The following is a 25632-nucleotide window of genomic DNA, read 5'->3' as shown; positions in this document are numbered from 1 at the left end:
AGTCTGTAGCCACGACCCTGCGTCAAGACGAGAACATGGGACAGAATTCAGTACAACAAGAAACGAAAGCATTGAATGCAATCAGCAATGCAGGTGCGTCTATATTTGGTCTTTTGCAGAGTCTCTTTCATCTATAGTCGTTGGTATATGCGTGTCATCCATCCCGTCTGCGTCTAGCTACTACCCCTCCGCTCCCTGCCCCCGGCCTACGGCGAACCATCCGCATGCGCATCAGCTCCCAAACGCCGCCGCAGGGTATGACCGGTCCCTCTTCTTGCGCACAGTCGAGCTGCTCCGCGAGCTGGCACTGGACCCGGGCTCGCTGCCGTTCTTCCGCGGCGGCGCGAGCATGCCGGGGGCCATGTCGGCGGGCAGGTCGTTCCACTCCGTCTCGGCCCGTTGGTTCTGGTACGACTGGCCGCGCGAGAGGCCCGGCGGGGGCGTCGACGTGCTGCTGCCGCCGTTGGATGGGGGAGGGCCGCTTTGGGGAGGCGGGGGTTTCGTCGTCTGCTGTGGCGGGAGGTTCACAACGGCCGCGGTGGTGCTGGCTGTGATGGTGGATGGGGCTTCCGTCGGCGGCGACGTGGCCGGGAGGGAGCTTCGCACCGATGCGCCGACGTCGCGGTGGACGAGATATGCAGAGCCGGGGCGCAGCTTGAGGTAGTACCCCTCGATGGCCGGTTCCTGGCGCTTGAACCCCCGTGCCTCGTACCAGTGGAGGCCCTCCTCGTTCTGCGTCCACACGTGCGCCGTGACGGTGCCGACGCCCAGCGCGGGGTTCGCCATGGCTGTCCCGATGATGTTGTCCAGCGCGGCATTGATGAGGCCCAGGCCGCGATACGGCGAGAGCAGACACAGCGACTGAATGTATAGGTTCTGCGGGACCCGGCCGTCGTCTTGCCCGCGCCCCGTGCTGCCCACCGACAGCAGCGCGGGCTCGACGCGGCAGACGACCCCGCCAACGACCTTGGGCTCCTCGCCGTCGTGCGCCCAGGTGATGACGCGGGAGAAGGGCCCCGACTCGGCCGGATCGATGGCGCGCGCGTAGAAGGCGTCGGGGTAGCTGACGGGCAGGAGGAGGGCGTTGATGCGCCGCAGGGCGGTCGTATCGGCGAGGGTGACGGGGCGGATCGCCGCCTCGCGCGGGAGGGACGCGGGCAGGGGCGGGATGGCTATCGGCGACGCGGGCGCGCTGATCGGGTGTTCGGCTCGCATCTGTGACTGCATCTCCGGCTGCGCGGCGTGTATCGCTGTCGCGTCGCCGCCCGTGGACGTCACGGCGCCCGTCGAGGCATCTCTCGAAGTCGGTGGCGGGGCGTACTTTGGTGTTTTGGCGGTGAAAAAGGAGCGGATCGAGGACTGCGCCGCGGGGGCCTTGCTGGAGGGCAGCGACATGGTGCCCGAGCGGCGAGTAATCTGACCGCGCGAGAGGGGTCGAGGAGGATAACGAGCGGAATGCGGGTGGGAAGGAGAGGGAAAGAAGAGTTGGACCCAGCGTCGTGAGGTGGGAGAACAGGGCGACAGAGGGGCTTATACGTGCCCTGGAAGTGCCGAGGCGGGCGGGCGGGCAGGGTTGCCCCTGTGCGGCGTGGCAACTGGAGTTGGAGGTGCATTGGCGCTGTGGCCCCTGTGGCCCGCCGGCCCTGGCACTGACCCTCAGCGGGCACTGGGGCTGCAGCCGTCTGGGCTGGCCTCCATGTGAACGCTGGCGGGACCCGACGCATGCGGCCAATCGCAACGGAAGGAATGAAAGGGCAGCTGTCAGCTCTCTCAGGGACGGGGGACGGGATACGACAGGAACACTTTTTAGTTAGTTTGTTGCCGTATTCGTGCAAATCAAATCAGCTTTCGCTACGCGGATTGCGAGCAGTGAATAGCTCTTCGTGAATAGTTCTTCGTCTCCGTTGGGATAGGCTGTGCTGAATGCAGTGATTATGGAGAACTGGCAGTTGGTCTTCAAGATCCATCCATAGGTTGCGCGACGTCATTGACTGGGTCGCGGGCCGACGGCTTGCTGCTGTGTCCAGAGACAAAGAAACACAAACGAGCCGGCGCAGCGATCAGGAATTGCCCAGGGAACAGCATGGAGAAAGAAACAGAGATCGTCGCACGCGCTCATCGCGAAGCAGCGCCTTTGCTCTGCGTGGAAACAATGGAACGAACCAGGCTTGACGCTGCGCAGTACCCTGTGCGCGATCAAGATGCTCGTCCGCTGCTCCGGCGGCGACATGGCGCTCTGCGATTTGACCTGCAGGGCGGCAGCAGCCAGGCGGCGCAAGGGCGGCAGTGGCGGCCCATCAGGGGACATGGCATGCCATGGCACCGGGGTCTGGGTTCCAACTTCTGGGGGCCAGCTGGGATGGTATGCACCTCATGTGGTGGGATCAAAACCCGTCTTTTCCATCTTCCTTTCAGGGTCCTCGTCCGTCATCGCACCTCGTCGTATCCCATCGGCTCGCTTCCCTGCCGGCCCTGGCTCTTGGCTGCCAAGCTGCGCATCCCCCCGACGCGTCTGGGCGTGCCGAGCGACACTTGCGCCATCTACCTTGGGCGCTCATCCGCCCTGTGTCTCTTGCTGCTGGAGAGCTGCGATACCCACTGGACAAGGTGCTGCAGAACCTCTTGGTAGGCGACGACACCCTTGCTGGTCCGTCCGTCCATCCCCATCCTGCGAACTACTGCTGCTCCATAGGGCGAGTCAGGGCAGACGGAGCCTCCGAGCCTCGCACGGTGGGAGACGCATGCGTTGACGTGCCTAACACCCGGTTTTATAGTCCTGTGCCCCTTTTGGCTTGTCCGCATCGCCCACCCATCCCGCACTTCTTTCAAGTCGCCGTGCTGCCAGCCTCGAACTGCCCGCTCTTGACTTTTGTTGGAGGACACACAGCGGCGGCGCTGCGGAGCCGCAGCAGCACTAAGACGAGCCCTGGAGAGCGCCCCAGCCAAGAAACCCACCCCCGAAAAAAATCCACCCCCGAGACTCGAGGCGCAACCTCCACTATTACCAGCCGACTTCACTCCACCGAGCGAGCAGATCAGAACCACACCACGGCCAGACGCCAAACCAAACCACACCAGCAGACACCACCACCGCACCGCACAACGCGCGCGCGCACGCACGCACACACACCCCGAAAAAGCCACGCCCCGACGCTGCTGCCAGCACGGCTCCACCGCCCAGCCAGTCGCGGCTCGCTGCTTGTCAGATTTCCCCGGCCGATAGTTACCTTAATTCCACCCTGTCACTCGGGTCTGGTCGGCAACAGCATCACACGACTGCCGTTGCACGCCGTGTCGACGAATCCATCAGCCTCTCTCCATCCCTTGCTGCATCGGGGGAGGCGTCCTTTTTGCATCGAGGGCAAGGAGGCGCCATGAACTCTACCACGGGGCGGGCCGGCGTCATCCGCGCCCGTGATGATGCAGGCAACATGGACAAGCTGGTAAGTCCTTTTTTGCCCGCCGCTTGCGGCCGTCCATCGCCCTGCCCACGGCGACACGGCCGTCATCGCCTGCGTCCCTCGACGAGGCCATCATCGCCTGCGCCTCGCCGCGGCCCCCCCGCCGTCGCCGCGCCCGAATTGAACCCTCCCGCTGACGCTGTTGCGCTTGCTCCCTCCCCGCGCCTAGGCCCATGCCATCCTCGATGATGTCCTCTACAACGTCCTGTCCGACCTGGTCATGAAGACGCACCGCGAAGAGAAGACGGCCCGCGCCAACACGGCCGCCATCCGCGTCGAGAAGCTTGCCAGCGACGCCTCGGACACCTCCGTCCCCGACGCAAAGCCCGACGTCCGCGTCGAGACCGACGCCGCCATCTACGAGGATGGCAAGGTCCTCCTCAAGGGCAACCCCCTCCAGACGACCCAAGACATCCTCTGTCCCAAGTGCCACCTGCCGCGGCTATTATACCCGACCGACGGCAAAGGCGCCCGGAAGCCCGACCCGACCGTCATCTACTGCAAGAAGCACCCGTACATAGACAAGCCCGGCTGCGACATCTACGGCCAGAGCTGGGTCGCCCCGGGCCCCGGCCGCGGCAAGAAGAAAAAGGACATGGAGAAGAAGGACGGCACCGACTCGCCCGCCACCCCCGAGCAGCGGCCCCCCAATGTGCTCTCGTTCCCGTCGGCCACCTGCAGCAAGTGCAAGCGCTGCATCCTCGTCACCCGACTGAACAACCACATGGGCTCGTGCATTGGCAACAGCGGCCGCAACGCCAGCCGCGCCGCCGCGCAGAAGCTCAACAACGGGGGCTCCCAGCACGACTCGACACCGCCGTCGTCCCAAAAGGCCACGCCCGCCCCCGGCTCCCGGGCCTCGAGCCCGCGGAAGCGCGACGCCAGCGACGACGACGGCGCCGACTCGGACAACAGTCACAAGAAGAAGAAGCTCAAGCCCTCGGCCAGCATGACGAAAAAGGTCATCATTAAGAGCAAGCCGATGCTGAAGAAGGAAAAGTCCAAGGGCGCCTCGCAGCTGAGCCAGGAGCAGAAGCTGGACGACTCGGACACGCCGCATCTGACGCCCCGGAAGGGCACGCCTAAGATGGCCCACAAGGACGGCAGCCCGCTGAAAAAAGTCAAGGCGGCCAAACCCATGACGAGCTCGCCAGTGTCTAAGAACGGGCGGGAACCGGACGGCGAGTCAGAGTCGTCGGGAACCCTGTCGTCACCGCCCGGCAAGTGAGCCAATCTCTACGACTACTGGCACGTACATAGCATACTGCCATGCTCGGACACTGCGACGAGAGCTCACCACCGAGGAGTGAGCGCTTGACGTGGCTCCGAGGCAGGCTCGCCAAATCCGTCACCTCGGCTGTGCGCCGCCGTGCGCCGCCGAGGCTTGGATACGACTGACAGGCGGCGCCCGCAACCCAACTATACTACGAAAGTGCCGCATGTCGCCGAGTTTTTTCTTTTACTATCTCTCGCCTTTCCGCGACTCATGTACTATTTTCCTTTTTCTACTCTGCATTGGACGAGCGGCCGGGTTGGCTAAAGAGGGCGAGGGAGAGACATAGCATCCACGGACGGCAAACAGGGTCCACGGCGTCTGGAGTGTGAACGAGTCTTCTTTGTTGACGTGATAACTTATGACACCTGGTGAATAGAACACCGAGGATTTCCTCAGCCGCGCTGCAGATTTGAGACTTTGTGACTGTGATTTCTGGGGGCGTATATACCGTACATACTTTGAGTTGATGGATCGAGATTTCTCAACAGCTTGCAGGTGGAGGCTGGGTGGGAGTCGAGCTGCAGTTGTTAGTCAGGCGAGGTTACACAAAGTCGGGCGCGTCGACTGTGAGGAGCGCGTCTCGACTCGTCGCTCCGGTGATGTACTTTCCCACTTACGTGCCTTGGCGAACAACTACAAAGCCAAGCACGCTCGAACCTCGGCCACCACCATAGCAAGAGACAATTCCTTGGCCTGCCAACAGGAGAGCTGGCTCAGGCTTACCTTTTGCCGCGGGCCAGATGGAGACCCCGACGAAAACCCGCGCCCACCTGTGGTCCAGGATCGACGGCGTGACCAAATGGAACGGCCGGCTCTACTGTCCCTGCGGGCTCGAGATGCGCAAGAACCGCTCCCAGGACGAGCGGCGTGAATTTCTATGTAAGCCTCAACTAACCTTCTCTGACTTATCTAGCTACTAAGTACCATGGCGTCTTCTGGCACTGACTGCACTTGGGTTATGTGTTTCTTTGCTGATCCCCTGGCGTAAACGCAGATTATGGCTGCCGGAAGCCCTTCGCGGAGCAGTGCAAGCGCAAGGTCGAGCCGACTGAGGTTGAGCAGGTCGTCGCGCTCGTCCCTGAGAGGGAAAGGGTAGAGCCGTCGACGCCTCGTGGACAGAGCACGATTCCTCAGTACTTCCACCGCATTCCCAAGGGAGACTCCAATACTGGCACCCCTGACGCCGGGAGCCACTCGAGACGTGTTGTCGGTATGCTATACTTGTCCCGCTCTTCGATTGATCTTTTCTCGTCCTCCTTTGTTTTTTGATCCTGGCTTTGGAGCTAATGAGCTTGTACGTGTTGAACTAGGCCTTCCGACTCCCGTCGAGACCCCCTCGCGTTCCGCCGTGGCGCTTGGTCGACGCTCGGCCGAGTACCACAGCAAGACGAGGGGAACGAACGGCAGTGCTTCGGGAGGGAAGAGGGCCTGCTCACCGGGTGTTGTGGGCGGTGATGTTGAAGAGTCTCCTTCGAGGAGGAGGCAGAAACGTATCATGGACAGCAGGGCGCGGGGCGGTAACGGGTCTGGGTTTGCGCGCTCGTTGCGGGAGCTTCGCGACAGGGCGGGCGGTCGATCGGAGGCGCGAGGTGATGCCGTGAGTGTGTCAACGGGCGAGCACCTTGAAGGCAATTCATCCCGTGTCGAGGGGCAGAGACTGCGGCGGCAAGGTCGGGATGGGACTGCAAATGCATCGGGGTCTATGAATGGGAACCCGCCTGACGGAGCGATGACTTGATGCCTCGTTCGTTGAGGATCTGACACGGTGCGCCTTGCGCTGCTGGTCTTCTGTTTCAATTGTCCTGTTTCTCATGTATGATGACTTACGAAGTATGGGAAAGAGATGATGACGGAGGACACGAAGATTGAGCACAGGATCGTCGTCTCCGAGTGTCTTGGTAGTTTTTGTCTTTTGCATAAACAGGGTCTTCATCTTTGCGCCACAGATACAGAAGGGGAATGAGGAGAGGAAGTGAGTAGGAAATAGAATGACACAAAAGAATGGCGCACTTGATGACCACCCATCTGTTCGGATTGATGTCTTGTTGCTTTTGGTGGCGTGCCCGTCGTTAACGACGCGACGCGCTTTATTTGGATTCAGATGCCCTGCGATAGGGCAATACTAGCAGCAAATCCGGTCACGTAACGCCCATATACTGAAATGCTTTTCCAGAAATCCTCAACGCCAAACATCACGGCTCGCTCAACGAAGCCAAGCCAGTCTACATAACATCCGATAAGCCTCTCTCCCCAGCACACCTACACCTCCTCATCCCCCTCCAGCACGCGCGCCTGCACAATCTTGATATCCTCGACGGGCCGATCCTCGGGCCCCGTGCCCACCTGCCCCATGCGCTTGACGGTGCCGAGCCCGGACTTGACGCGGCCAAAGATGGTGTGCTTGCCGTCGAGCCAGGGCGTGGGCGCGAGGGTGATGAAGAACTGGGAGCCGTTGGTGTTGGGCCCCGCGTTGGCCATGCTAAGGACGCCCGCGCCCGTGTGCTTGAGCGCCGGGTCGATCTCGTCCTCGAACTTGTCGCCGTAGATGGAGGCGCCGCCGCGGCCCGTGCCCGTCGGGTCGCCGCCCTGCACCATGAAGTTGGGGATGACGCGGTGGAAGACGGTCGACGTGTAGTAGCCGCGGCGGACGAGCGTGGCGAAGTTGTTGCACGTCTTGGGGGCGTGCGAGGTGTAGAGCTCGAGCGTGATGGAGCCCTGTTCACACTCGTGTCAGCTGCGGCTCGCGGTGCGCCGGGGAAGGCAAAGGATTCTTCGTCACGTACCATTGTGGTTTCGAGGACGATGTTGGTCGTCATGATGGGCGCGCTCGTGGTTCCGACCCAATTGGCCGGCGCGCGGGGCGGTAAGCTCGAGGTTCGAGTTCGTGCTGCTTCACACGACCGTGGTGATGGCGTTGTGGCTTCGAGGCGGGACGAGGCTGCGACTTTTGGAAGCGTGAGGGCGCCGCCGCGAAAACGTCATTGGCCCAAGCCACCGACAGCTCCAGGGACTTTGGTGGCATGGATGTGGCGCAGGCCCCGCAATGGGTGGGCGCCGCCCGCCCAAGATCCTTGCCTTGGGCTGCCGCTGTCCCATGCCGCGCCACGCCAATGCAAGTCACTCCTCCGACCTCCACTGACGGCAGCCGTGCATCTCGACGGCGCCCGTTTACAGAACACCTTGCATTTGCAACGCGGGCGTCGTGTTGACTGCCCTGCTGCATGCCCACAAAGCTGCAAACCCCGGTCTCCCAAAAGCCCCATTTCATGCACATGGGAATGGCCTAGTCACGGCAAATCTGTCACCACCAAAGCTTCAAGGAACTGGGGAGCGCTGTCGCCCAACTCAGTCTTCCTCACGGGCATCACCACTTTCGTTCAGAGACTCACGCTTTGAGCGACCCGCTGCCACCCCTGCTTCGGAATGGCGACCAACGCAACCGGAGGCATGGGCCCCGGCGAGGGCATCCTCGACGGTGTCAACGCCACTCTGAGCGGCAACGGCACTGACTCGGCCTCCTCCGCCTTCAGCCTCCTGCGCGACCTCGACTTCATGATGCTCGAGCTCAAGCTCGTCACTGGCGCCATGGGAATCATCTACCTCGGCGCGCACGCCTCTTTGCGCCGTCCACCGTCCGCCTCCCCCGCCAAGCCCAAGAAGACCCGTGACGGCCGGGAGCAGGACGAGGACGAGGACGAGGACCGCTTCTCGCAGGGCCTCGAGCTCACCGACGCCATTGTCTTTCCGCTCGTCGCCGGCGCCATCCTCGTCGGCCTGTACTACCTCATTCAGTGGCTCAACGACCCGGCCATTCTCAACAAGGTCTTGCGCTGGTACATGTCCACCATGTCCATCGCCAGCTTACTGACCCTGTACGCCCATGCCATGGAGCTCGCCACCTCTTTTGTCTTTCCGCGCTACTGGCGCGCCCGGGACGGTGTCTTGAGAAAGGTTATTCAGAGCGCCCGGGCCGTCGCGCTGTGCGACGACGTGGGGAACGTGGTTGAGGGGCGCAACGCCGCGACCGAGTCCAACCCATTGCCTGGCCCGCTCGCCGTGCTGGCCTGGTCCGAGAGGGCAAAAAACGCGGCATGGGGGCTGCGCAGCCTGCTCACGAGGCACTGGATCATAGGGTTCTTCGTCCACGGCGTTGTGGGCAAGCAAAAGGCCAAGATCAAGTTTGCCCACATGATGTCCCTGCTGCTGGCGCTGGCGACGGCCCTCGTCTACTTTTCAACGTCGTCGCCGTTGCTGTCCAACATGCTTGGGTATGGCATGTGCTACGGCTCGTTTCTGGTTCTCTCGCCGACCGACTTTCTTATTGGGTCTCTGGTCCTGATCGGCCTGTTCTTCTACGATATTTACATGGTCTTCTTCACGTTAGTCCCTAGGCCCAGAATGGGTATTAGTGTCACAGTGCGCTGACCGATATTATAGGCCGTATATGGTCACCGTGGCCACCAAGCTAGACGTGCCCATCAAGCTCGCCTTTGAGGCTGGCACGAGGAAGAGCATCCTCGGCCTCGGCGACATTGTCATCCCCGGCATGGTCATTGGCTGGGCTCTGCGCCTTGACCTCTGGATCTACTACATGCGCAAGGTCAAGTACGAGTCGACAGATCTCAAAATCGTCGAAAAGGACGCCACATCGGGCGAGCTGGTGACACGCAGTGAGACCAAGCACCGCGAGATAAAGCCGCGGTACGTCAACGTCAAGGCTTGGTGGGGAGAGAAGCTCTGGACGCGCGGCACGCTGTTCGTCACCGGAGCCAGGCAGGTCCCCGCGGACCTGGCAGCCGTCAGCTTCCCCAAGACGTACTTTTACGCGTCCATGGTCGGCTACGCGCTGGGCATGATGGCGACACTGGCCATGTTGATCGTCTTCAAGCAGGGCCAGCCCGCGCTGCTGTACCTGGTCCCCGGCGTCCTGGGGTCTCTGGTCGTCACGGCCCTCGCGCGCGGCGAGATGAGGGACATGTGGACGTACACCGAAGACGGGACGCTCGACACGGTGGACGTGGTCGTGGACCTGGACGGCGAGGGCAGGGCAATCAAGAGGATTGGCAAGCTGGAGAATGGCGTCGTCGATACCACGAAGGAGGCCGACGGCGGCGACAAGGACAGCAAGGATGGCAAGAGCGGCGACAAGACCAAGGCCGACAAGCCCTCCGATAAGCCGGAAAAGGGCGAAAAGGGGGGGAAAGGGCACCGGGTGTTTTTGCTGTCGCTTGACGCGCCGTCCGATGGGGAGTACGAGGACTAGCTGGCAGCGATATACACGCATGGCGTCGCGGACTGTCGATACAGGGGCGTCGGCGATACAGGGGCGTTGTCCTGTAATAAATGTAATAGACTATAGAGCAGAAAGACTCTGACTGAGCATCATGCCACTCTCGGTCCTTGAATTGACACCTTGTTCTTGAGCTCATAGTCTGCGTCGTACCAGTCACCCGGATCCCTCCCTCTCTCGTCAATAGCCCCCCTGTACTTTACTTACATTGAAGCTTTTGGAATCTCCAAAGAAAGAATCATCAGACACTGCGCCACTCCGCACCCCCCCTGCGCTGGACCACCTCGCGCAACGGTCGACGTGTGACCATCCCTCTACGCGCTACCATCCTAACGCCAACACGGCAACAAACAACAGTTAGTGCAGAGACTCGGCGACTAGGGTGTGAGTTTCCGGCTCGTAGCAGGACTGGGGACGTTGGCGCACGACTTTGTGGCTTTACGGTGGATCTGTCTAACCTTGTCCTTAAGCCCGTTGGTGAATGTGGCGATGGCATCGCGGAGAGTTGTTGCCGGTGTTGATGCTGACATTGTGGCGCGGTCTCCCTCCATGTCACAAGCGGCCCTGCGGTGTACGTGGCAGTCCACGGCTCCCATCCCAAACAGCAATAGCATTCTTCAAGTCTATGGGTGTTTTCTTTTGAGATAGAGCAGTTCGCGGGATTTGCAAGTCCGTCGTGTGTGTCTTTGTGTGTATGGTCTTCGTGCTGCGAGCTCGCGTCAGGTGCGCGCAGCTGCACACCCACGTGCCGCCAGCCCAGCCCGTCAAACTATCTCTCCCCGATTCTCGGATGTTTACCACATTCACACCCAGAAAAGCAAACCTTATTCTCTCGATAGGCTACACTACATTACCCCCTTTCACACAACTGCATGGTTCGTACAGTAGCCTGCCTGCTGGGCAAGGCTTAGCAGAGGCCTTGGGTCTCCTTCGGTGTATGCGTCCACGGCCTTACACGTGAGGTGACAACAACAGGTACAAAAGTGTCTTGTGTGTTGACGATGGGTTAAACTCTCCCGACAGGTAAACTCTATACGCCGTGAGCTTGTTTACCAGATAGGGTTCTTTGGAGGGGACATAGTCTTGCCTAAGCTCCCATTCGCTGCTTTTTTTTTTCTTTCTGACCTTCTTCACCTTCGTCTCCTCGGTCTGTCTGGCTTCGTCGTGCACACACAACTTCTATCGCACTTAGCAACTTCCACCGCACTCGCCTACACGCGCGAGCGTCGTGACATCTACACATACGCACACACACACACATACACATACACACGCACATACACACGCACACATACACACATACACATACACACGCAGCGGACTACTCAACTCTACGCCGCACGTCCATCAAGACTCTCGACCCCTGGTCTTCCTGCCCCTTATTTTGTTTATTCCTTTATACGATACGAGACTAGATATCGCTTCCTGTGGCGAGAGTGACTTCGCCATGCCCAGTCTTACAGTCGGAAGCAAGAGGCGCGCGGACGAGGAGGAGTCACAGTCGTCGAGGCGCCCGGCGAAGATTCCGCGCCTGGGCCGAGGCGTCGATGTTGACGCGGCTCCTGGGACCGCCGCCGCCGCCGCTGCTGCTGCCCTTCTTACGCCGCCCCCAGAGACAGAAGGCGAGCAGCAACAGCAACAGCAACAGCAACAGCAAGGGGATAAAGACATTGCCGCGGCTTCGATCCCTCAGCCGCGAGCAGACGAAGGAGAGGGACGGGGGATACGGACGGAAGGCCAGGAACGGCAGGAAGGAGAGAAAGGCGACGAAGAGGACTTGGAAGGCGATGACTTCGAAGACGGCATCAACTGGGCCGCCGTCAACGAATTCACGTCCACCAACCCCCTCGCGACATTCATGCCCCCCTCCCGCCCCTCGGACGCCATCGACGTGCCGGACTACTACTTCGCGTGGGACGAGTCCGACTCCGACAGCGACAGCGGCGACGACTCCGGCGACGGCGCGGCGACGCTCTTCACGCCGCCCAACAGTCCCGCGTCATCGTCCGCGCCCGCGCCCGCGCCCGCACCCTCTGGCGGCTCCGTGCTTCTGCAGCCGCCGGACTGGCAGCCGCCTGTCCACTGGCCCCTTGTCGTGGCGAGCCCGTACAGGGAGGGGCGGTGGGTGGCGCTGTATGAGGATGGCAGGATGGTGGAGTTGGATTGAAGGCGTGGTGACCCCAGGGGGCGAGGGAGGGACTGTATGAGTGGATGGGCATCGGGGAGACTGAACGGGCATTTGAGGAGACTGAGCGGGTACGCGAGGAGACGAAGGGGGCGGGTTGGGAGGACGGGGACTCTGGAATAGGGATTGGATGGTATTCTTGAGGTGAAAGGCGCCGGTGTGGCCGTGGGGAATATTTATTCCTATTGCATATAACGACGACAGCTCACCTGGACGAACATAGAGCAAGTCAGTACGAAATAATCTTTCGACACCATCGCCTGTTGGGAAGTTCGTCGTGATATGTCAATCTTCATGTTGGGGCCCACGTCGGAGAATGGGTGAGACCAATGCTACACCAACACCCGGGTACTAAAAACACATGATGGCCCAGACCTACCCCCCCAGCTTTTCATACCAATCGGCTAATTTTTCGACTCAATACTCAGAAGTTCTTGGCAAAGAAGCTCAGAACCGTCTTGTAGCCGCGCTCATACTCCTCCTTGACGCGCGCGTCGTCGAGGTCGGCGCGGGCGCCCATCCAGCCATGGATCTGGTCCGAAAAGGTCTCGACGTGCTTGGGCACCTTGAGCGCGTCCTCGAACTTCTTGACCGTGTCCGCGGGCTCCTCCTTGGAGGCGAGCAGCGTCATGGGGATAGTGATGCCGTCGGCGTCGGCCGGGTCGACCATGGCAGGGTGGACGGACGCGGCGACGGAGAAGGGGTTGGTGGAGGCCTTGACGGACAGGGCCACGACCTTGCCGCCCCAGCACATCTAAGCGGTGTGAGTAGGTGCGCAAGTGATCGGAAAGTGTCTCTCGATGTGGCTCGGGATCAAACTCACGCCAATGATGCCGTACTTGGACACGGAGGGGTTCTTCTCCTTCAGCGCCTTGACATAGTCGGGCACATAGCCGGCAATCTTGGGCGGCGGGAAGGTGCCAAAGAAGTTGCCCAGGTTCTTCTTCTTCTCCTCGGTGTTGGGAGGGTACCTGACGCCATCAGCCCGGGCTACATGCATGAGATACACAAAGACTCAACTCACCACTCGATTGGGCAGGGCTCGCCCTTGAACCAGTCAGGGATAAAGACCTTGTACTTTTGCTTCTCGTCTCCGTAGGCGAGAATGTCGGCGCCCTGGACCGTCTGGTCAAAGTAGCCAAAGATGTCGTAGATGAGGACAATGGCCTTGTTGGCATCCGCCGGGCCAGTGACGTCTGCACCCCTCCAATAGTCAGCGTCTCCATTCCCCCAAGAAACAAGACGCAAGGATAAATCCGAAGGCCCAAAGAAAAGGGCATTAGGGAGGCATACACGTCTTCCAGCCGCCAATCTCCTCGTACGAGCCCTTGGGCTTGTACCCCTTGGACACGACGGGCGGGATGTTGCAGCAGGCCTCGTTGTGGCCGTGGGTGGCTGGCATGGTAGACATCTTGGGCGGTGGTGGTGCCGTCAGTGCAGTCGTTGTCGCAAACGCTCGGCGGTTCCTCAACGGGAGAAGTCTAGTCTGCAGCGGGGGCTGAAGACAAAGCTGGTGAAGCTGTGGCGCGGTGGTGGGGGCAAGGGCTGGAGCAGTAGTGCCGTGTAGGTGTGTGGATGCGGGTGACGAGGATGCTCTCCGGAGAGACGTTGCGCGCATGAAACCAGGGGGCGGGATGTGTGTTTGCGGTGGTGAGTGTTCCGGGGTGTCGAGACGCAGTCACGCAGGGGCGGCGGCGGGGTCGTTGCATTTATCTGATAGAATGGTGTTGTCATTGCCTCGGAGGAGGGAGGGGGGAAGGGGAGGGGTGGCGCTGGAGCTCTGGTGGGGCGCGGGGTTTCCTTCAGCGCCAGGGGAAGGGAAGGAGCTGCAGCTCAGCCAAGCCCATGATGTCACGCCTTCCGTTGCGACGAAGCTGAGTCCATGACTTCATGACGAAATCGGAAGGACCGATGCAACGACGCTCCTTCCGCGGACATGTAGAGGCCAATCTTCACCGCAGTTCGTCTTTCGGTCTGCAATGGCATCGCCACTTTATTCAATTGTCACGCACGCCAGCGGCATATTACCCGGGTGCTGCGTGTGTATGACCAGGCACGGCCTCGGCTGCCGGCAACTTATCGACAAAAAGTTGTTGCCCCGCAGTGCCGGGATCGTCTCGGCAAATGGACAGCCACCATCCCATCTAACACAAGTCCCGTCACGAGCGAATATTCCCGACAAACAAATCGCGGCGACCCCCATGACAATTAAAAAACAGCTATGGAGGGCAGTAGTACAGCAATCCGTTGAATGCGCGGAAACTACTAAGACGCATGTGCGTTGTGCAAAGCCCAACGGCTCTCATCGTGTTCTCCTCAGGCGTCTCCATCTCAAACCACTGCCAGTCCAAGCAATATCCGTCTGAACTCTGTCCCAGCCGAATCCCAACACACAATCCATTGCAAAGAGCAAAACCCCCCGTGCTGCCCCATCAGTCGCGGAATCCTGGGGCAAGGGCCGCCAAAAAAAAAAAGTGCCGCACTAGACGTGTGATTCAGGCATAGCCGTAGTACTCGGGCTCAATTAGGACGCAGGGGCGTTTCTCTCCGCCGTGCCAACGCAGGCAGGGAATCATGTCGGTGCGCTCTTCAACAAACATTTTGGCACCCTCAGGCAGCTCGTCGACGAGAAGAGATGCGGCCTTGGTGACCTGGTCCGTGGGCTCCCACATGATCAGCTCGCGGAATTGGAGCCGCGATGCCGCGGCGGCAGCCACCTTGAGGAGCTCCTTCATGGCGTGCTCCATGCCACTGAGGCGCAGCGTGATGAAGCGCGCGATGAAGAGGCGTCGGGAGCGATAGTCGGGGGTCCACCAAGCCCACACCTCTGTACGGTCGACGGCGCTTTTCCACGAGGCGCCCAGCCCGTCTATCTCGTCGGGCACCGGATCGGCGCCGGTGAGAAATTCATCCATGGCCTTGGCACGCACCACATGCGCTCGCAGCAACTCATGCGCGGGGATCAGCTGGGCAAAGATCTTCTTCCTGTCGCGCATGTGCGTGAAGCGGCACTTGGTCATCTTGACGTCGCGCAGGACAATGCGATCCATGTCTGAAACGCCGGCGTACTGGAGTTGTGTCGTCTCGGGCGGCAACTCGATGGGTGCACCCTTGGGAAGGCGGATGCGGAGCGTGTTGGCGGGCTGGGCCGCCCAGCCGAGCTCCTCGAAGAACTCGGGGCGGTTGTCGCTCCAGATGATGCTGAACTCGACGCGCTGCTTCCTCTCGTCGAGCGACAGCTGCACTTCCTCCAGCAGCGCAGCTGCCATGCTAACGCGGCGCTGCTCGGGGATGGTGAAGATGTCGGTGATGACGGCGGCTCGGACCGACTGCATGCCCTTGCCCACGTTGATCATGGCGTCGCGGAAGTGCACGGTGCAGCTCGAGATGACCTTGCCGGGATCGTTCTCGTGGACGAGCACCCAGTACTGCGTGTCGTGAATATTGGCATCAGTGATGGCCAGCCTCCGCTTGAGCTGGAGGTAGTTCTCCTTGCTGAGCGGCGACGCCCACATCTGCGCGTTGTTTTCAAAGTGCTGGGTCATCATGGCCGGAGTGGCAAGCCGGAAGAAGAGGCCGTTGCCGACCTCCACGGGAGACAGGTCGTCGGGCTCTGCTTCGTCCTCGGCGCTGCTCTTGGTCGGCGCGACCAGGGCCAGGGCCTGTGCCAGCTGCACGCACCTAGCTGCCTCGAGAAGGCTATTCCAGCGATGGCTGTGGGCCGCATCCTTTGCACTCCGGGGTTCGTCCTTGGCAGGGGTGGGCGATGGGTCGGCCATAGTGTTGGAGGGCGGCGGCTACGTGATGTATTGATGTGTTGTGGCTCTGGGGTGCTGGTTGGAAAACGCGAAGGACGGATTATGACACACAGTCAAGGGAGCGTCTGCGGGCAGTCGCGGGCAGCGGTTCGGGCCTGGCCTTCCAACTGCGCACGTCTGTCGAGGCGACCTGCCACGGCAACGGCGCCATGAACTGGTCGCCCGGGACACGCGCCGAGTTGTGACGGATGGGACAGATGGCGAGACACGCATTCACTGGGAGACGTGCTCCCGCGCGGCCACGAGCTCTTCTGGTCTGCTCTTGCGCGTGCGTGTTCATGTTCGTATCTGCCTCTGCCTCAATACGTGTTGCCCTGGGGTGTCCCCGGATTCCCCCAGTCGTGCTCGAACCGGCCCCAGCCTCCGTACTCGAGCTCATCTGCCATCCACAACGCGCACACAACCATGTCGTAGTAGCCATCGGCGGGCGTCTTGCCGGCGCATACATTGCCACCCATGGCGACGTTGAGCAGAACAGTCATGTCGCGGAGGGGCCGCGTGCCGGGCGGCACCTGGGCCTTCATGACGGGGCGGCCGTCAATGTACCACAGCATGCGGCCCTGGCCGGCCTGACCGCCAGGCTGGTCCCAGGCGAAGTCGTAGCGCACGGGACGGGCATGCATGTCGGGGATGCGGGTGCCGAGGACGCGATGCTTCTGCGGCTCGTGATGCTGGCCCCAGTGCAGGCAGGTGTGGTTCTCGCGGTCGCCGTTCCACGTCTCGGCGATGTCGATCTCGCCGTCGGTGGGCCAGGCAAAGGGCTCGCGCGGCAGCAGCCAGAAGGCGGGCCAGATGCCGGCGGCACAGGGGCTCACGATGAAGCCCGTCAGGACGCCGCGGTCGCGCGAGAGCGTCTGCCGGCTGACGAGACGGGCGGAGGTGTAGCGCTGCTCGCGGCTTGGGGCGGCAGAGTTGGCCACGGCTCGGATGACGAGACGGCCGTCGGGCGTGCTGCATTGGGTCAGCACAGGAGCTATATCACAACTTCAGGGCAAGCGGTGCGTCCTACTGAAAGGCGTTCTCCGGGTTGGCCGTATAATGCTCGAGCTCCTGGTTGCCCCAGCCGTCAGGTCCGTTGCCCAGCTTAGCGTCCCACTCGACCGTGACGGGCACGTCCGGGCGGAACTGCGGGCGCCAGTACACGGGGCCGGAGGCGGCGGCGGTGGCCGGAGGGTGCGGCGGGACGGGTGGAGGTTGCTGCTGCTGCTGCTCGCCCGGACGCGTCTGTTGCGGAGGGTGAGGCGGCACGGGCGGAGGAGCGTTGGGCGGCGCATGGCCGGGACCGGGACCATGGCCGTAGCCGTAGCCGGGTCCGGGTCCGGGTCCGGGTCCGGGTCCGGGTCCGGGTCCGGGTCCGGGGCCGGGGCCGTAGCCATAGCCCGGTGGCTGCTGCTGCTGCTGCTGCTGCTGGAAGTGGCCGGGGGGCGGCGCCTGCGCGTGCGACGACTGGCCCCCACCCGACACGAGACTGTCAAACTCGCCCTTTAATTGCTTGAGCTTGTCTTTCCAAGGCATGTTGGGCGGCGGGTTTTGCAGCGGCAAGCCGACCAGGCGGGGAGGAGGGGAGGGGAGGAAGGGGTGACGTGGTGGAACCGGTTGGGTTGGGGAGGGCAGCAAAGTTGACTTTGGGCTGGCCTGGCCCCTGCTCCTTCCAGAAGGCAGAGCGCAATCTCCCCGGTCTTGCCCTGGGAAAGGTGCACCTGCTGCAATTACGGATACCTCGCCTCCCTTTGGGGCACCGACAGGCCAGAATTGGTAGTAGTACATAATACGAATACTGACCCTCGTCATCCGTCCACTGCCGAGACCAGCACAGCCTCAACTCAACTCAACTCAAGTACCCAAGTCAGCACTCCCTCTCACCGCTCGCCCGCTGCCCTGACGTCACATGACTGAAGACGGCCGTCGCCAAGCTGCACAGAGTGCTCCGTATCCAGAATTCGAGATCCACGCACATGGACAAGGGCCGTCGCCGCCCTGCTGGCCGAGCTGCACAAGTCAGGGCAGCGAGCAAGGTTCGGCAAGTGCCTGGAATCCCTGGCTTCCAGGCGGGCCCCAGAAGCCCCCTTGCCTGGCCCGGCTTCGGAACGCTGCCGACTGCCTCGACGCGCGCCCATCTCGCCAGCCGCCGCCCCACGTGAGGCCGGGATGACCATCCGCATTCGCAACTTCACCTCCAGCCGAGCCGTCCCTGGCCTGACCTTGCTCTGCGCCAAGTCTGTTGCGCGCTCCGTACTGTGCGCCGGCCGCGGCCCGTACTTGGCGGAAAAGTCGCCGTGGAAGCGGCACTCGGCGCCCGGTCACCGGCGGATGGCCCATGGACCGTCCTCCCTGCAGCCAGCCTGGAAACCCACACAGTCAATGCAGGCGCCAGAGCAAGAAGCGAATTCCCTGTCCACTGGATTGGATCTTCAAAGTTCGCGCTAGCGGCGACGTGGACTCGTGGCCCGACCCAGACGCCCGCCCGCCCCCCGGTCCCCCGGCTCCCGTTCCGGCTGGCCGTTTCCAATTGCCTGTTTGGGCAATCGACGACAAACTACTTGCCGGCCTGCCGTCTGAGTGCGCTGCCCTCGCTTCTTCGCAACTTTAATCATCAGAACCCGAGCCGGCGGGCCAGAAACGCAACACAGACGCGCATTCGGCACATGCGTCGGGCACGAGCCTCCGCTCCCTCGCCGGGTCGAGGCAGCCTTCGCTCTGCGCCCTCGAGCCTTCTCCTCCCCACCGCGGAGCCGCATCGCCCAGCCGCCAACCGCGCAATGCGTGTTGGCTCGCCCGCGCCGCTCTCCCGATGTTGATCGGACATGACGACTCTTGGCCCTCGTCACATATCGAAAAAACTCTCCGTCCGATACGGCGTGCTCGTTGGCCGCGGGAAAACACCACGTTCTGCCCCCTCCCGGTCCAATCTTGTCCTTCTTCTTCACCGGTCACGGACCACGCGTCTCAGAGCGTGCCGCCCGCGGGAATTGAAGGACCAGCCCGTGCTGGCCCAGGCGTCGTCGCCTCATCCGCACTGCAGCCTCTCGCCCCTCACCCCTTTCCCGTCTTCACAAAGGCGGAGCGGCCATGACAGAGCCGACATGAGAGCCAGGCAGCAAGACATCTTTGCATCGCGCGCACTCGTTTCGTTATAGCACTGGGCCTCGCGGGCTGCCGGGTGGCTCTTTTCCCGTGCCGCCGCAGTAGGACAAAGCGCACGACGCAGCGGGTCGACCCGTGCCCATGTGTTGGGTGACCACCGATCTGCGTTCGAGTTTTCGTCATCTCTTCTCCCTCGGGTCTTTCACCAGATATGTGCAAGTGTTCTCCCGCCGGGCCCGGTTTCACTCCTTCGGCCGAGCCGGACGCGGCGTGGCTGCCGACCACCGATCCTTCTTGCTAGCAGCTCAGCCCTGCAGAGCTGAGAGTCGCGTCCCGCGTGGCCTGCCCCATCGTTCGGCCTCTCACGCCCACCTCGAGGCGCCCGAGGTCGACTTGGTCACAGCACGCCCCTCCCTTCTCCCCCGCCCCTTGCAACTCACATACCACACGTCACCTGCCGTTGGCCATGACCCGGCTCTTGCAATGTGTGCTAAAAAGCCGGGGGGTCGTCGTTACACGAGGGGGCGCCGCAATGCATGTTCCTCACACGCCCACACGCCCTGCCACGCGCGACCGCACACGGGCCATCCTCTGGCGAGGGCCACCCGTGCCCAACATGGAAAGGAAGAAAAAGCAATTACATCAAGAGCCGTCACGCAAACTGCACCGGAAATAGAGAGAGATGGGGCGGCTGTCTACCAGGCATCTGGGGCGGCGGGGGGCTTTTTTTAGGAACCCGGTGAAGCTGAAACAAGCTTGCACAAAAGAGAGGGAAACATTCCATACTATTGGGCGTCGAATCGTGGGGCAGACGGATAAGAGCTACACGCGAGCTTCCCCAACACCGCAGGCAAGGAACGCGCCGACGAGGTGAAAGTGAAACCGGATGCGTCGCATTCGTCGGGGAGGGCAGATGCATGACGCCTTACGTGTTGGCCTGGCTATCTGTGCAAAACTTTCCGGCATTGCCCTCGCGCCTCGGGCGAAGGCTCGGCGGTGCCGACGCATACTTCTTTCTTTTGCCTGGGGACGCCTGCGTGCGTCATCTGCCGATCCGGAAACCGCCAACGCTTCTTCAGCATCGCAGCCTCGAACTAGGGCCGCCTGAGCGCTTTTCAGTCCGTGCTCATCTCCGTCCTGGTTCTTTCTTGCTCGTATGCATGTTGTGCAAGCATGCTTCCGATAGCGCTCGGTTTCGAATACGGCACACGGAGTACTATTACTGTTCAGCTCTCTCCAACGATGCGGCTCACATGCCGTTCCGGAGACGTCGGCGGCCTTTCCTGCCCGAGCATCCGCACACACAGGATCATGACCATCTGCCACTCTTGATCGACACCAGGCCACGATCCTAGGTAGCTAACGCAGTACTAATGTAAGAGCTTGTTTCTCCGCCCCACTCCGGCTCCGGCTCCTTGCGAGCATCCGCGACCTGCGAGATCGTCTCGTCCCCAGCTCTCGAAGACGGAACAGCGCACCGACCCGTGGCTCCGGCGTGCCCGCCCTACAAGTGCGGATGCAGCAGAGCCGCTCGGCCCCTGGACACCGCAAGGTCCCTCTATCGCCGACGACGAACAATGAGAGGGCTCACGCAGGGTGAGTGAGGTATGCACGCAGGCGGACCCAAAGGAGAGTCTCAGGCCATGATACAGCCATGGCATAACATCTTCACCTCTTCGAGGGAGCTCTGTCCGTGACCGTATTTTTGTCTGTGTTAGTTTTTCAAACACTTGCGCAGCAGCTCGAGGATCTCATCTTGTGCGGCACGACATGAGCGCTGAGCGACTCATGACATAAAATGCTGCCGGGTATCGATGTGTCTCTGCGGCAAATACAGGTCTACATTACATCGGCGTTTGCACCCACCACTCCTCACTAACGGCGAACAGACTTACACAGAGGCACGCACGCCCAAGTAACCCCCACCCGCTGCTGAGCGCAAGCCCGCCGCGTCGGCGCTTGCACTTGGCTTCAGACGATCCAAATTACCACAGGCAGTAGAAGCAGCAGCCGCAGTAGTAGCAGTAGTAGTGATAGGACGCAGTCAATACTGGTAGTCACCCCCAGACCCGGCCGTTGTTCGGCATCTGGCTAACTGGGCCGCCAGCGCGCCATCCGATGCAACCCCCCCTTGACAATCGGCAGGCGGCGGCAGGCCCCCCTCCCTCCCCATGTGGGAAGGCAATATAATTCTACCGTGACCGGGAAGGGCCTTGCTTGCTACTTCCCCTATCCCACGCGAGCCACCGCCACTTGACTAGGTACTGCTTCTGTGCGTTCTGCCACTTGGTACATGTTCTTCTCCATACTCCGCACATGTACCAAGCACGCATGGATGGGACAATGGGGACCGCCTGGCCACGTCGAGCCGACCGCTTTCATGCGGCTAAGCATTTTGCCCATGGCATAAACTCTGTACCACTACGTACGGTAGCTCTGCCTAATAACGAATAAGTGCTTACCCCAGACTCTCCTTCCTACTGCCCAACCACCTACCTGACGTTACTAGGTACTTACTGGGTAAGGTAGTCTCAATCCATCCAGATCCCTCCAATCCACGGCAACCGTTTCCGGACCCATACTGATACCGAAGTACCGAGACATGCAACTCCCTCCAGTCTACACTTGCGGACTTATCAGGGAGATCTAGAAAGGATAGGGGGAGCGAAAACACACAAAGCGTGGCGGCAAAAAGCCCGCCGCATGATTAGGTATTCTTGGCACAACAACGATTCTTTGAAACCCGCACACGCGCACGCACACACATGCACCTTGCTCGTCGTGCATGCCGGTCCAGTCCACATCCACATCCCGATCCGTCCGGATGACGTTTTCTGCCCGTGGATAGGGGAAAGGGGAAAGGGGGGGAATGGCTGGTTATTAGGTTATTAGGCATGGATGATGGGGTCATGTTAGGGGGGAGTGACTTGGAGTGGGAGGGAACCGCATACATGCCTGAATAAACACCACCTCGCGACATCTGAAGAAATAAGTGGTCCGACCTCCATCCGCCCCTTGCTTCTGGCTCTGCTGCCCGTCACACGTTTGTTGTGAACTTAAAAAAAAAAAAGTCGACCAAAAAGGCGGTCTGTCACGAGTTGCGCCAGCGTGGAATCCTTCGTCCAAGGTCGCTCCCCGTGGCCCGTCGTCAATGCCGTCCAAGGGTCGTGCTTGGCGATGCTAGTGAGACGCGGGGGTCCAAGACATGTCCAACCAGAGGCGGGCGCGAAACACCAAAAGTCACCAAGCGGCAATGCAGCAAGCAAGCGCATTTATCAGGGACCGTCTCGGCTGGCCGAGGGCCGCTCGACTATGCACAAAATACATTCTCTCATCTAGGGTATAGCGCAATCCAATAAATCGCTTCAACGCAGGCCAAGTGGTGCGTCGTAGCCACACGCAGGACCTGATAGTCCTCTCGTCAAGGGACACAAACTCAGTTGTCTCCCTTTTGGCCGAAAACATGGTGAGCCGGCCCGTAGGCGACCCATTTACTCCCCATCCGTCGGCTGAGCTGCCAGAGCTGGCCGCGTGGCTGGCAGTGCTGCACCAGTGTCGCCTTGCCGATATCGAGGGCGAGGGAGGCTCTGTCGGCACTCATCTTGGCCGACGTGTCGAGCTTCGGTAGATTTCGACCCCGTGGCGGTGGTGGCGGTTCCGCGCTTCCAAGAAACTCCAACGCGATGAGCAGGGTAGACCCTGTAACGCTGAGGCACGCTGCAGAAATCTTCCCTTCCTGTCCGAGCACGGCCCAACTCGAGGCTCGTGCGGCGTACTTGGCCTGCTCAGAGCCAATGCTAGGTTGTGGTGGCTTTGGTTCGAAATACTGATTTGACGGCCACGGTTAGCCGGAGGCTGATCGGCTGCAGTGCCAGGTAGGTGCCAATGCCTCATACCTAGCCGCAGGGCGTGCCGCATTCGCGACAGCATTTGCCGGGAATCACCCAAACTTCAATGCCGCGAGCGAAGCATTTGGGGCACCGGATGCCTGGCAACTGAAGCACAGTCAGTCAGCCTGTCCGCTCCTTGACGCGCTTGACAACGCCCCATGGGATAACAAACCTTGGCAACCCGCCTAATCATGGCCTCGGGGTTGAATGAGAATGTTCGCGTCATACTGGGCTCTTGGTCGATTGCTGTTGAGATTTGATAAGACTGGGTGCTTCGGAGGAATCGAGGCGTGGTCATATTCGTGTGGGAGGTGAGGATGCTGGCCTGGGGCCGAAATAAAGTTTCAGAGGCGATTTCGAGAGGACGCGCCAAGGGTGTTGGTTGGCTTCCAACGAGGACTGGCGCCAACGTTCAATTTATACTCGGAATGGGAGGCGGGTGAGAGATTCAGAGATGTACGCCAGCGACTGAATCACGTCCAGCGGTTCCAGAGTTGTGTCTCGTGATGAACGGGAGGTGATGCGCCGGGGTTGGCTGTCGACGATGCATGTATAAGCACCCGGGAGGACGTGTCTCACAAGACGAGCAAAGTGTCAAGGCCGGGTGAGCGAATCCGTGGTCAACGGGGCGAGATTGCAGCGAGGAGGTTCGACACCGTCAAGACACCTGTGTCGAAGGGCAGTGATAGAGGTCTGATGCCATGAACAGGATGTGGGGGCCATTGACATTTATGGTTTTCGGACCAGCAGGTCGGCGTATGGAGAAGTCGAAAAGGGTCAGAGACAAGGGGGTGTGCAAGGGAATTAGACCCAGACAAAGTCGTCGAGAGTGGTGCGGGAAGGACAGAACCAGGACTCCGGTAGAGGATGGGCCGTGCTGTCAGTGCCATCGACTAAAAGCGGTTCGTGGGAAAAGCGTGTCGTCTGGAAGTGGTCGGTAGGCTGGCGGCCGCACGACGACTCGCTCGAGGGGCGCGTTGGGCGGAGTCGGAGACAGAGCAGACCTGTCATATCGGCTGTGAGACGGTGGAAAGACGCTCTTTCTGCGAAGCCTGGGGGTGTGCGAGGTGCGTCTCCGGGGCCGTGGCGTTCGCCCTTGAGAAACAGTGTGGAACGGCGCAGGCATGGATGCCGGGGGGGAAGGGAAGGGGGGGGGGGGGGGGGGGGGCGGAGGGGGAGGGGTGCCGTTCGGCTGGCCTTGGCCGGGGGAGGGAGGGGAGTGTTTGGGATCCGGAACGGGGGATTCAAACACGGCCACAGAGGCCCTGCCCGGCCTGGATGGCTCGCCGGCGTGCTTTGCCGGACCGCGCTGCTTCCTTCTCGACAATGGCGTCTTCCAGATGGGAAGGTTGACGGGCCCGTTGGTTACGCGAGCGACCGGCCGGCCACTAGTCCGGGCAGCTTCTGCGCCGCGCCCGAAAGTCGTCGTCGGTTGTCGGTGTCTGCGCGCATGATGATGTCGACGGCGGCCGCGCCTGAGGGGCCTGGCCTGGGACGACGAGGCCCTGTCACGGCTCCCCGGCTTTTGCTTCGGACTAGCGCCTGTGCCTTGGTGCTCGGTCGCCGGCCCTGCGCTGGTCTGGCATGCTCTTCCCTGCCCGCGTGCATGACCGCCCAAGGTGTTCAATTTGCTCCGAAGCTTCCCCCCACCAGCCCAATTCCCAGCAACAAAAGACGGCCCTTGACGGACAGGGACCAGCCATCTGCAAACAGCATCGACTGGCTGGTGGATCCTGGTGCATACTGGTGGGCACTGCACTGGTGCACCAGTGACTTGGGCTTGCCCATGCTGGGGACGCAGGGCTAAACAGGGGACTCTGGAAGCAAGGGTCCCTGGTCGGTCGCTCGTCCACGGCCATGGATGTGGGTGCTTGCTTTTTTTGGCCGTCGTCTTTGCCTCGAGGGGGCGGCACAGCGGCGTCTGGGGCGTCGGCGGCGGACAAGGGCATGTTTTTTTTTTGTTCGACAATGCGATGGCGATGGCGATGCGGCCAGGGGCAGCGATGGTGTTGCACAGCACCTTCTTTCTCGATCGCAGCCACAGCGTTGGGTTGGCGGCGCTGGGGGGCATGCGTGGGACGCATGGATTTGTACCACGGGCTTGGACGAGGGTCGGCCGCATCGGAGCGGAATGGCCAGGTGAGGCGAGGGGAGGCAATAGAGGTGTGACAGATGGCATTGTTCGTCCAGTTTGTCGGTTCCGCATTTTGCAGCCGAGTTTTCTTTTTTGTTTGAGCGCTTTCGGATGAGGCAGCTCCATCCTGACGCTGCGCCTGCCGTGTTGCCAGACGTCGGGTGAGGCCCCCCACTACAAGACGGGCGCGCGCGCGCCGACAGGAGGCAGGCACGATACAGCAAGGTACGGCTAGGCGGTACCCTCTGCGAGCGCGTACCACTGTCCGCGACTTCCCGTACCTTAGTTACTGCATCGCACTCTTGTGCCTGCCCTGTGCAACGAGGAAACAGTCCGTACCACATTAGGGACGTCCGGCGATAACACTGGATGACTGGAGAGTAGGTACCTTGCCTACCAAAGGTACAGCACTGCACGGAGCAACACTGCAAGAACTTGGAAGGAAGCGCCGACCCAGCCCGGCGCCTGCCTCAAACAAAACATGCTTCCAGGTT

At 61.3% G+C, this 25632-nt stretch overlaps 9 protein-coding genes across 9 annotated transcripts; 4 read left to right on the top strand and 5 right to left on the bottom strand.

Annotated features, from left to right (window-relative positions):
• Nucleotides 1–231: 231 nt before the first annotated feature.
• On the bottom strand, nt 232–1395 carry PLICBS_001614 (uncharacterized protein; the record flags this gene model as incomplete). Its single annotated transcript, XM_018317300.2, has 1 exon — nt 232–1395. The coding sequence occupies one exon, from the start codon at nt 1393–1395 to the stop codon at nt 232–234; it is 1164 nt and encodes a 387-aa protein (XP_018182825.1).
• A 1979-nt stretch (nt 1396–3374) lies between these two features.
• PLICBS_001613 (uncharacterized protein) lies at nt 3375–4689 on the top strand (the record flags this gene model as incomplete). The annotated part of the gene is made up of 2 exons (XM_065599868.1): nt 3375–3443; nt 3631–4689. 2 exons carry the CDS (start codon nt 3375–3377, stop codon nt 4687–4689), a joined length of 1128 nt encoding a protein of 375 aa, XP_065455940.1.
• Nucleotides 4690–5477: 788 nt separating this feature from the next.
• PLICBS_001612 (uncharacterized protein) lies at nt 5478–6006 on the top strand (the record flags this gene model as incomplete). The annotated part of the gene is made up of 2 exons (XM_065599867.1): nt 5478–5616; nt 5732–6006. 2 exons carry the CDS (start codon nt 5478–5480, stop codon nt 6004–6006), a joined length of 414 nt encoding a protein of 137 aa, XP_065455939.1.
• Nucleotides 6007–6996: 990 nt separating this feature from the next.
• PLICBS_001611 (heme binding) lies at nt 6997–7553 on the bottom strand (the record flags this gene model as incomplete). The annotated part of the gene is made up of 2 exons (XM_018317302.1): nt 6997–7452; nt 7521–7553. The coding sequence occupies 2 exons, from the start codon at nt 7551–7553 to the stop codon at nt 6997–6999; spliced, it is 489 nt and encodes a 162-aa protein (XP_018182827.1).
• Nucleotides 7554–8160: 607 nt separating this feature from the next.
• Nucleotides 8161–10000, top strand: PLICBS_001610 (uncharacterized protein; the record flags this gene model as incomplete). Its single annotated transcript, XM_018317303.2, has 2 exons — nt 8161–9116; nt 9175–10000. 2 exons carry the CDS (start codon nt 8161–8163, stop codon nt 9998–10000), a joined length of 1782 nt encoding a protein of 593 aa, XP_018182828.2.
• Nucleotides 10001–11474: 1474 nt separating this feature from the next.
• On the top strand, nt 11475–12194 carry PLICBS_001609 (uncharacterized protein; the record flags this gene model as incomplete). The annotated part of the gene is made up of 1 exon (XM_018317304.2): nt 11475–12194. The coding sequence occupies one exon, from the start codon at nt 11475–11477 to the stop codon at nt 12192–12194; it is 720 nt and encodes a 239-aa protein (XP_018182829.2).
• A 442-nt stretch (nt 12195–12636) lies between these two features.
• On the bottom strand, nt 12637–13623 carry PLICBS_001608 (uncharacterized protein; the record flags this gene model as incomplete). Its single annotated transcript, XM_018317305.1, has 4 exons — nt 12637–12966; nt 13036–13183; nt 13237–13408; nt 13506–13623. 4 exons carry the CDS (start codon nt 13621–13623, stop codon nt 12637–12639), a joined length of 768 nt encoding a protein of 255 aa, XP_018182830.1.
• Nucleotides 13624–14707: 1084 nt separating this feature from the next.
• PLICBS_001607 (uncharacterized protein) lies at nt 14708–15991 on the bottom strand (the record flags this gene model as incomplete). Its single annotated transcript, XM_018317306.2, has 1 exon — nt 14708–15991. The coding sequence occupies one exon, from the start codon at nt 15989–15991 to the stop codon at nt 14708–14710; it is 1284 nt and encodes a 427-aa protein (XP_018182831.2).
• Nucleotides 15992–16329: 338 nt separating this feature from the next.
• Nucleotides 16330–17545, bottom strand: PLICBS_001606 (uncharacterized protein; the record flags this gene model as incomplete). The annotated part of the gene is made up of 2 exons (XM_018317307.2): nt 16330–16981; nt 17040–17545. 2 exons carry the CDS (start codon nt 17543–17545, stop codon nt 16330–16332), a joined length of 1158 nt encoding a protein of 385 aa, XP_018182832.2.
• Nucleotides 17546–25632: the final 8087 nt, after the last annotated feature.

This window comes from Purpureocillium lilacinum, assembly GCF_023168085.1.
Source record: "Purpureocillium lilacinum CBS 284.36 DNA, scaffold_1, whole genome shotgun sequence".
Taxonomy (NCBI): domain Eukaryota; kingdom Fungi; phylum Ascomycota; class Sordariomycetes; order Hypocreales; family Ophiocordycipitaceae; genus Purpureocillium; species Purpureocillium lilacinum.
This window is presented reverse-complemented; position numbering and strand designations above follow the sequence as displayed.